Raw genomic sequence first — 11,124 nt, 5'->3', positions numbered from 1 at the left:
ACACATAGAACAGGTGTATGCCAGAAAATGAATAATGTACACAGTATATACTTAGCTTGAACAAGACACAGAAATAAGGAAACGAGGAGGAAGGGTAGGAGGATCCTGTCCACCCCACGCCAGTTCAGAGAAGGAGGAGTCACAGTCTCCTTCCCCCCAGCTGGCTCGCTGCCGGCAGACTGCTCAACTAATCGTACCGCAGCCCTATACCAAGTTTAATCAGATTTATTTTACAAATGATTAGAAAGTATTAGTAAACATAGTTGGTGCCTATGTTATTATTTAATAATCAACCCCAAGCTCAGTCTTTAAATGCTCTTTGAGAAACAAGAATAGTCTTACGTCTGGCAGGGAAGATACAAACAATTGCAGCTCGTGATGCGCTCAACTGTACTATAAGAAAGTTTAATAGCTCAATTTTGACCTCTGGTTTCCACTGAGGAACCCAGGGTCGTAACAGGAGAGATGAAAAGAGAGAGGGATAGGGAAAGATAGATGAGAGATTGTGAGAGACGGGTGAGTGGGGAAGACGAGAGAGAGAGAGAGAGAGAGAGAGACCGAACCCCTGGTCTATATCTGTCAAAGAGTCTGTCTATCTGTCTGGGGTAGGAGAGCCCGACCCCTTGGGCTAGTCCCACCTAACCTTCACCCATGGAGCACGTGGCGTCCGGGACTGATTACTGGCCAATCAGGGGTCGGCTCCGGTGTCACTTTTCTATAAATATTGACCTCTATCCATAGCCCTAGTGGAATTTTCTTAAAAGTATGATATGAAATTGTGGATGGGATTTCCGTAGAGTAATTTATATTTCCTTCCTCCGTTTACCCATGCACTTTCAGGAGTGTTTGGAAAGGGCCGCCCAGGATCACGTGGGTGGCCTGGACTCTCGGAGGTGGGGCGCATGCTTATTCTTTTCCTCTCTGGATCGTGACACTGAGGTGCTGGATCAGGAAACTGGTCGCTCTTCAGTCTCTAGTTTGCCTAATGCCTCACCCACCTCCTTTAGGAACTGTAATGCAGATTTACCCCAGGCGCTCAGGGTTTCAGAGCCTATTGGCACGAACCTGTAACAACGTTCTGTACTTATTAATTTTCTGGGTCTCCCTGAAGGTGGCTGCTCTGCCTTCTTCAGCTGTTCTCTAAGATAGATAGGTATCAGCCAATACACACACACACGTGTAGTCCCATACGACCTGTCTACCATCTCTCGGTGGCTGCCGAGTGACTTCAACTGGGCGTTTGTGACTGTTGTCAGGTCTGCACAACTGAGGTTCCCTTTGTGCTGGACACCCAGCTGTAGCTAAACTTCTCTTGATGATGTCATTGACTGCTTTATGTCTGGTAATCTTTCCCTGTGACTTACGACAGATGAGACCATGGCTGCCGTATTGGTCCGCCCATGCATAGCTGCAGACACACCGGTGTTCGGTGGAGATAGGGGCGGCAAGGCGCAGAGCAACACCAATACTTAGGTCCCGATGGTCCAGGCGGGTGCCCAAGACGGAATTAGGGACAGCCAACAGGAAGTCCCCCAAATGGGGAGCTTGCACACCAAGGAGGTGTAATTTGTCCTTCCTAAAAGCTGCCTCCATCATTGCTGTGGCAATGTTCTCCGCTATGGGGTTATATCCCACTTGGCCTGTTTGCAGTCGTTTGGGGAAGTTGGTCGCAAGGTAGAGTTTGGAAGGGTGTCCCACTGGCCGGCTCCTTCAGTGAATTTGGAATCATAAATCCCAGTGGAGTTTCCTAGGTACTCCAGTAGAATGTTTTTCAGTAATTCACTCGTAGCACTGGTCGAGGATAAGACTGGCGGCAATGTTGTGTCACCTATACCCCCGAGTCTAACCGGGAGCGTTGCTCGGTCCCATTGGTCATCTTTAAGGAAGAGGTTTAACACTTTCATGGTTATTTCTTTTAGGAGTTTGTCACATTCTGTTAATTTTAGGTTATCGAAAGAAGAAGCACACGTTAGGAAATAGGGCTTGAATGGTCCCCAAACATAAATGTTTTCAACACTAAAGCCAATATAATGTTTATGTGTTGTTTGATACCAATCTATGTAGCATTTGTTTGCAGGATAGACGACGACATAGTTGAAGCAGACATGCGCGGACTACAGAGCAACAGACCGTCTGAGCGCAGCCACGTCACCAGGTCCTCCCAGAACTCCAAAGGTTCAGACCATCTCACGCCGCTGCCCAAAGAGGTACTCATTAATCAGATCTCATGTATGGTCGTGATTTGCAAATGTTCCTGTTGGTGATATTCTTGGCTACGGTGGTCATGAACTTATGAACCAATAATTACCTCTGGCTTACGATATAACTCTCACTCTTGTAAAAACTAAGTATAAAAAAATTTACATTTTCTTCTAATAATAAGTATTATGTACAGACTTTTAGTATGGTAACGGCAAATCTCCTGTCTCCGTTGTTTTCAAACTTGTAATTTTTTTAAAGAAATTTTCTTGTAAAATTACTTCTGGAATCATTCCATTGTTTAACTCCTTGGAGTGGACGGTAGAGCAACGGTTTCGCTTCATACCGATCGACGTTCAATCCCCGACCGTACAAGTGATTGGGCACCATTCCTTTCCCCTGTCCCGTCCCAAATCCTTATCCTGACCCCTTCCAAGTGCTATATAGTCATAATGGCTTGGCGCTTTCTCCTGATAGTTCCCTTCCGTTCCCTACCTGTTGTACAGGTTCAAATACCTCCAAGTTTCTCACAAATTAAGGTGCAAATAAAGAAGAAAATACTCCCAACTATCAAAAGTCGCCACAGAGCCAAAGTAGCGGAAGGAAGATCCACTGTGATATGGTACGAACAAGCCACTGGTTACTCCTCTTTCAAGCCTGGCAAAAAGATATCCGGAGACGTTGCAGTAGCCATACACAGACTCAGACTTGGTTACAAGTGCTGCTGGGAGGTAATGAACCCAATAGTTAAAGAGTGTCACAACTGTGGAACAGAAGCAGAGGCGCCACTATTGCACTACTTACTGGAATGTGAAGCTACTGAAGCCCTGCGCATCAAACTCAACATTAATCCAACGACAGCAGCTGCATTAGATGCAAAATCCACAGCAACTGCTGTGGTAAGAAAAGCAGTTGAAGAATGGGACACACTAGTGAACACTGTGCGTTCATATCCGCCACCAAGATAATGTTATAAAACAAGACTAAAACCAGTGCACTAACACAGAAGCGAAAAAGAAACAGGGAAAAAGGAGGAATCCCCACCTCCATTTAAAACTTTGACCCAAATATCACAGAAACAAGGTTATCGAGAATAACCCAACTCAATTACGGGTTCACCATAGCCCGTGCTACATGGACACTTCGTTCTTAGCTAAATCTAAAACAACAACAACAACAACAACAACAACAACAACAACAACAACAACAGCGAGTAACTGTGAGACATCAGAATGGCGAGATGTCACCAGCGGACACATTTGTACTTGTACATCGTATTTGTACTTCTATTTGTACTTGTTCTTAGTACTTACATTTGTACTTGTACTTTGTACTTGTATTTTGTATTAGAAGTACAGGACTCAGTACTTGGACCCATCCTGTTTCTGATATATGTAAACGATCTTCCAGAAGGTTATAGACTCGTTCCTCTCGATGTTTGCTGATGATGCAAAAATTATGAGAAGAATCAAAACAGATGAAGATAGAAAGAGACTACAGGAAGACCTGGACAAACTGGAGGAATGGTTTAGAAAAATGGCTACTAAAGTTCAACTAAGGAAAGTGTAAATTAATGAAATTAGGCGAAGGGAGCAGAAGGCTGAACACAAGGTACCATCTGGGAGGTGGAATACTACAAGATCAAATAGAGAGAAAGATCTGGGGGTTGATAACACACCGAGCATGTCCCCAGAGGCCCACATCAAAAGAATATCATCAGCGGCATATGCTAGACTGGCCAACATAAGAACTGCCTTTAGAAACTTGTGTAAGGAATCGTTCAGGACCCTGTATACCACTTATGTCAGACTAATCCTGGAGTATGCAGCTCCAGCCTGGAGTCCATATTTAGTCAAGCATAAGACTAAACTGGAAAAGGTTCAAACTTTTTTTGAACCTTATGATTTTTTTTTGAAGCTTTGAGTACAGATTAGTACCCGAACTGATGGGGTATGAGCTTCAAGGAGAGACTACGGGAATTAAACCTCACGTCACTGGGAGACAGAAAAGTTAGAAGGGACATGATCACCAAATACAAGATTCTCAGAGGAATTGATAGGGTAGATAAAGACAGACTATTTAACACATGGGGCACACGGACTAAGGGACACAGGTGGAAATTGAGTGCCCAAATGAGCCATAGAGACGTTAGAAAGAACTTTTTCAGTGTCAGAGTGGTTGACAAATAGAATGCATTAGGAAGTGATGTGGTGGAGGCTGACTCCATACACAGCTTCAAGTGTAGATATGATAGAGCCCAGTAGGCTCAGGAACCTGTACATTAGTTGATTGACTGTTGAGAGGCAGGACCAAAGAGCCAGAGCTCAACCCCCACAAGCACAACTAGGTAAGTTCACACAGTATGCTAGGTAAGTATAGTCCGTCCCTTATGTTAAATAGTCTGATAGAGAGAAAGAGAGCAGTAGTAGTAGCAGGCATTAAGGAGCAAACAGGAACCAGCCCAAAGGAGCGGAGAGACAAAGATGAAAACATAGTTACTGAGATCCTTAAAGAGGTGCAGATGGAGAGGGCTGACCAAAATATTGAAAAGGTTTTCAGGCTTGGAAAGTACAACAAGGACAGATACAGATTGATAAAGGTGGTATTCATGAGTGAGAACACAAAAGAGGACTTGTTAGCAAGGAAGAGCGGTCTAGCAAATGTACAGAAGTTCAAAAAAGCATTCCTGCAGAGGGATATGACAAGGAACGAGAGAGTGAGGGCAGCAGGCGCGAGGAGAGAGCGCAGGGAGAAAGAAAGGAATCAGAGAACCACAACCCCGAACCCGACAATCCCAGAGGGGAGTGGGGAACCCTCCACAAACAGTTCAACAGCCACAGAGAGTGGAGCACCACCCCCACATTCTACCCAACAGACACCCTACCTGCCCTATCCCTGACAGCCCCCACTAAGTGCCCACCTAAGGCACCCTCCCCCCACTCCCCCCTTCCCCCATTCACCCCTCTCCCAGGACCTCTCTTCTCCTCCACCCCCCAAGCCCTCCCTTCTCCCACATGCTCTCCCGTCTCCCCCACCCCCAAACCCTCCATTCTCCTCCACCCCCCTAAGCCCCTCACTCTCCCCCACCCACCTAAGGCTTCCCTTCTCCACCACTCCCCTAAACCCTCCCCTCTTCCTCACCCACCTCAGCCCTCCGTTTCCCCCTTACGCCCCCCCCAAGCACTCCCCCGTCTTCTGCCCCCCAAGCCTTCCTCCTCTTCTGCCCCCCAAGCCCCCCCCTTCTCCCCATTTCCCCCCAAACCTGCCACTTCTCCCCCATCCCCCAAGTCCCCACCTTCTCTCCCCATCCCCCCAAACTCTTCCTCCCCCCATGCCCCCCAACCCTCCTCCTCTCACCCCCCCAACCCTCCCCCTCTCACTCTCCCCCAACATTCCAGCTCTCACACCCCCCTACCCCCCCCCCCCAAGCCCTTCCTCCTCCACTATTCTCCCCAAACCAGATCCTCCAGCCCCCGCACACCCCAGATCCCTCAGGTCCCCACCCCCCACCCCCCCAGAGGAAGGGCAGAAGAGAGTCAGTTTCAAGTTAATGTACTCGAAAATAGATGGGATCCCAAGAGAGGCAAGTGAACAAAGGAAAAGAGCACAAGAAGTGAACCCAGATGTAATCAGACTCACTGAAACAAAACGCTCAGGAATCATAACAAATGCCGTGTTTTCCCAGGAGTACACAGTAATAAGGAAAGAGAGGGAAGGAAGGGAAGGAGGCGGAGTGGCCCTACTCATGGGAAAGGAATGGAGTCTCAAGGAGATGGCCATCCCGGGCTGTGAGGGATTCAGAGACTACATAACAGACACCATGACAATGGGAGGACCAAGAATAGTAGTAGCAGTGATATATAACCCTCCACCAAATGACAGAAGACCCAGGCAAGAGTATGACAACAACAACATGGCAGTTAACATTATAATTGAGAGGGCAGCCTCTGCTGCCTGTAGAAATAGATCCCATCTGCTCATCATGAGGGACTTCAATCACGGAAGGATAGACTGGGAAAACAAGGAACCGCATGGAGGTGAGGATATGTGGAAAGCCAAACTGTTGGAGGTGGTGACTAGAAACTTTTTAAGCCAACATATCAAGGGAACCCACAAGGTTGAGAGGAAACGATGAATCAGCGAGACTCGACCTAGTCTTCACTCTGAACGACTCTGACATAAGAAAAAATCGGCTTTGAGACTCAAGTAGGAATGAGCGACCCTCAGTGTACTGACGTTTGAGTACCTGGTTGAAGAAGTGTTATTGAACTCGAGGAGGGGGAACTGAAAACAAAAGGCTGGCATTCTGAAGGGGAAACTATGAGGAGATAAGAAAATTCCTAACAGATATAACATGGGAAACAGAGCTCAGGAAAAAGACGGCCCAAGACATGATGGACTACATCACGCAGAAGTGCAAGGAGGCAGCAAACAAGTTTGTCCCAGTCCATAAGGAAAAAATTAAATGGAGATAAGAAAACCCATGGTTTAATCAGAGATGTAGGCTAGCTAAGCAGCAAAGTAAAAGCGCATGGAGAAACTATAAAAATAACAGGACACTGGAGAGCAGAGAAAGATACCAGAATGCCAGGAATGAATATGTCAGGATGAGAAGAGAGGCAGAAAGACAATAAGAAAATGGCATCGCAAGCAAGGCAAAGACTCAACCTAAATTGTTGCATAGCCACAGCAGGAGAAAAACAACAGTAAAGGAACAGGTAATGAAATTAAGGATAGGGGCGGAAGGATTCACTACAAACGACAAGGAAGTGTGCGAAGAACTGAATAAGAAATTCCAGGAGGTCTTCACTTTAGAGCAAGAAGAAGCTCCAGAGATAAGAGAGGGAGTAATTAACCATGATCCACTAGAAGAGTTTGAGATTACCAGTGGGGAAGTAAGGAAGCTTTTACGAGAGTTGGATGTGACAAAGGCCATAGGCCCAGATGGAATCTCCCCTTGGATACTTACGGAAGGAGCAGAAGCACTGTGCTCACCACTCTCCGTAGTGTATAACGAATCACTGCCAACAGGGGAACTGCCAAGAATTTGGAAAGCGGCTAATGTAGTCCCGATATACAAGAAGAGGAATAGACAGGAGACACTGAACTACAGGCCAGTTCTAACCAGCATACCATGCAAGCTGATGGAGAAGATTGTGCGAAAAAAATAGTGGAACATCTGAAGCAAAAGAACTTTGTAACACAGCATCAACATGGGATTCAGGCATGGCAAGTTCTGCCTCACAGGATTAATTGAATTCTATGACCAGGTAAAAAAAAAATCAGGCAAGAAAGAGAAAGGATCACTACCTACAAAATTCCTCAGGGGAATTGACAGGGTAGATAAGAATAAACTGTTTAACACTGGTGGTACCGCGGACCAAAGGGACACAAGTGGAAACTGAGAACCCAAATGAGCCACAGGGACATTAGAAAAAACTTTTTCAGTGGTCAGAGTAGTTAACGGATGGAATGGCATTAGGCATGATGTGGTGGAGGCTGACTCCATACACAGTTTTCAATGTAGATATGATAGAGCCCAGTAGGCTCAGGAACCTGTACACCAGTTGATTGACAGTTGAGAGGCGGGACCATAGGGCCAGAGCTCAACCCCCGCAAGCACAAATAGGTGAGTACACATACACACACACACACACACACACACACCGCATGTTATGATGAACTGCAGAAGGCAGCAACACTAGCCCACAGAATGAGAGCGAAGCTGCTGATCATGGGGGACCTAAATCACAGAGAGATAAATTGGGAATCAAGGAATCCCCATGGAGGGGACGAAACGTGGGGAGCAAAATTAGTAGATGTTATAGACAGGAATTTCCTAACACAACATGTGAAGGAAGACACAAGGGAAAGAGGAGGAGATGCACCGAGCCTATTAGACCTGATTTTCACCCAGAACGTAGAAGATATCGAGAATTTAGAGCATGAAATACCTCTAGGGGCCAGTGACCATTGTGTCCTAGTCTTTGACTACATGATGGAATTCAAACTTATGACCATGGGACAAGAGATCTGGGAAAGGAGAGCTGACTACAGGAAAGGGGACTATATGAGGATAAGGGACTATCTGGGTGAAGTGCAGTGGGAGGAAGAAATTAGAGGAAAAACAGTCCAAGATATGATGGACCTAGTCATACAGAAATGCCAGGAGGCCGAAGAGAGATTTATACCAACGGTAAAGGGAAAAAATAAGAAGGAATATAATAACCCATGGTTTAATAGACAGTGTCAGGAAGCAAAAATGGCCAGCAGGCGGGAGTGGAGGAAGTACAGAAGACAAAGAACAGAGGACAACAGGATCAGATACAACAGAGCTAGGAACGATTACATTAACATAAGACGAACATCGGAAAGGGACTATGAGAACGATATTGCAATCAAAGCGAAAAAACACACCTAAGTTACTACACAGTCATATAAGAAGAAAAATGTCGGTGAACGACCAAGTGACAAGACTAAGGAAGACAGAGGGGGCATATACTGAAAGTGACAAGGAAATCTGCGAGGCACTGAATGCCAGTTTCCATGGAGTGTTCACTACCGAGCCTGAGCAGCTCCCATTGTTGGAAGGGTTACCCTAGATGAAAGACTATCAGATATAGAGGTGACAGCAGAGGAGGTAATGAAACAGTTGACAACTCTAGATGCAACTAAAGCAGTTGGACCAGACAAAGTATCACCGTGGATACTAAAAGAAGCAGCACAGGCCCTCAGCGTGCCTCTGGCAATGATCTTTAATGAGTCACTTATGTCAGGAGAATTGCCCAGTTGCTGGAAGAAGGCAAATGTCGTGCCGATCTTCAAGAAAGGTGATAGGGAGGAGGCACTTAACTATAGACCTGTATCACTGATAAGCATCTCCTGTAAAATACTGGAAAGAATAATTAGGCTACGACTGGTTGCACACCTGGAGAACATTAGGTTTGTGAACAAACATCAACATGGGTTCTGGACAGGGAAATCGTGCCTAACAAACCTTCTGGAATTCTATGATAAAATAACGAGGATAAGACAGGACAGAGATGGTTGGGCAGACTGCATATTTCTGGACTGCCAAAAAGCCTTTGATACAGTATCGCACATGAGACTGCTGTTCAAGCTCGAGAGGCAGGCGGGGGGGGGGGAAAGGTCCTAGCATGGATAAGGAACTACCTAACAGGAAGGAGCCAAAGAGTTACGGTAAGGGGCGAGAAGTCGAACTGGCGAACAGTAACAAGTGGAGTACCACAAGGATCGGTGCTGGGACCAATTCTATTTCTTGTATATGTTAACGACATGTTTACAGGCGTAGAGTCCTACATGTCGATGTTTGCGGATGACGCAAAGTTGATGAGAAGAGTTGTGACAGATGAGGATTGCAGGATCCTCCAAGAGGACCTGAACAGGTTGCAGAGATGGTCAGAGAAATGGCTACTGGAATTCAACACGAGCAAATGTAAAGTTATGGAAATGGGACTAGGAGATAGGAGACCAAAGGGACAGTACACAATGAAGGGGAACAGCCTACCTGTAACGACGCGTGAAAGAGACCTGGGGGTGGACGTAACACCTAATCTATCTCCTGAGGCACATATAAATAGGATAACGACAGCAGCGTACTCTACATTGGCAAAAGTTAGAACATCATTCAGAAACCTAAGTAAGGAGGCATTTAGGGCGCTTTACACTGCCTACGTAAGGCCAGTCTTAGAGTATGCCGCCTCATCATGGAGTCCCCATCTGAAGAAGCATATAATGAAACTGGAAAAGGTTCAGAGGTTTGCAACGAGACTCGTCCCAGAGCTACGAGGGATGGGGTATGAGGAGCGCCTGAGGGAACTGTGCCTTACGACACTAGAAAGAAGAAGGGAGAGGGGGGACATGATAGGAACGTATAAGATACTCAGAGGGATTGACAGAGTGGACATAGACGAAATGTTCACACGGAATAGTAACAGAACGAGGGGACATGGATGGAAGCTTGAAACTCAGATGAGTCACAGAGATGTTAGGAAGTTTTCTTTTAGCGTGAGAGTAGTGGAAAAAATGGAATGCACTTCAGGAACAGGTTGTGGAAGCAAATACTATTCATAATTTTAAAAACCAGGTATGATAGGGAAATGGACAGGAGTCATTGCTGTAAACAACCGATGCTCGAAAGGCGGGATCCAAGAGTCAATGCTCGATCCTGCAGACACAACTAGGTGAGTACAACTAGGTGAGTACACACACACACACACACACACACACACACACACACACACACACACACACACACACACACACACACACACACACACACACACACACAACATATATATATATAATATATATATATATATATATATATATATATATAATATATATATATAATATATATATGTGTTTGTTTCTTTGGCATAGTAATTACCAAAGGTATGAGTAATTAGTGATGTGGTTGAGTACTAAGCGCGCCACTGTCCCCCAGGACGAGGGGCGGGTGTCGGTGTTGTTCAACAAGTACGCCCTGGAGAAGGAGGACCTGGCGCCGGGGACGCCCACAGACCCGCCCTGCGGGACCACGAGCGTGACGGCGACATGAGACAGTAAGGGGTCATCTGTGGCCAAAAACAATTGGGACAAAGTATTCTTTAATTAATAATAGAAAATAATTTAAACTCAAAGCTACCACACACACACAACATTATAGGCCCAAGACACATTTGTCAGAGGAAAAGTAATCTTAACACACACACACATGCCCAGAAGCTAACACACATGTGGGAATAATAGGAAATGACATTACAGACGAAGCTGCAAAACTTGCAACTAAGAGAAGAAATGTAGACATTTACACACCACAGAGTCTATCACAGATTAAGAAAGTAGTTAGAAACAGAACAATGCAAAAGATGTAGTGACCACAACACAGCAGTTGCAACATCA

At 45.7% G+C, this 11,124-nt stretch overlaps 1 protein-coding gene across 5 annotated transcripts in view; it reads left to right on the top strand.

Moving 5' to 3' along the window:
* Nucleotides 1–10,791, top strand: part of LOC123754481 (TWiK family of potassium channels protein 7) — a 386,952-nt gene extending 376,161 nt beyond the window's left edge. For all 5 annotated transcript variants that reach the window (XM_045736927.2, XM_045736928.2, XM_045736926.2 and 2 more), the window contains 2 exons: nt 2,078–2,207; nt 10,667–10,791. In XM_045736927.2, coding sequence (XP_045592883.2) covers nt 2,078–2,207; nt 10,667–10,780 — 244 coding nt within the window. In that variant the 3' untranslated portion in view covers nt 10,781–10,791. The remainder of the gene's footprint in view (nt 1–2,077; nt 2,208–10,666) is intronic.
* Nucleotides 10,792–11,124: the final 333 nt, after the last annotated feature.

Source organism: Procambarus clarkii, chromosome 18 (genome assembly GCF_040958095.1).
Source record: "Procambarus clarkii isolate CNS0578487 chromosome 18, FALCON_Pclarkii_2.0, whole genome shotgun sequence".
In the NCBI taxonomy this organism is placed as follows: Eukaryota; Metazoa; Arthropoda; class Malacostraca; order Decapoda; family Cambaridae; genus Procambarus; species Procambarus clarkii.
This window is presented reverse-complemented; position numbering and strand designations above follow the sequence as displayed.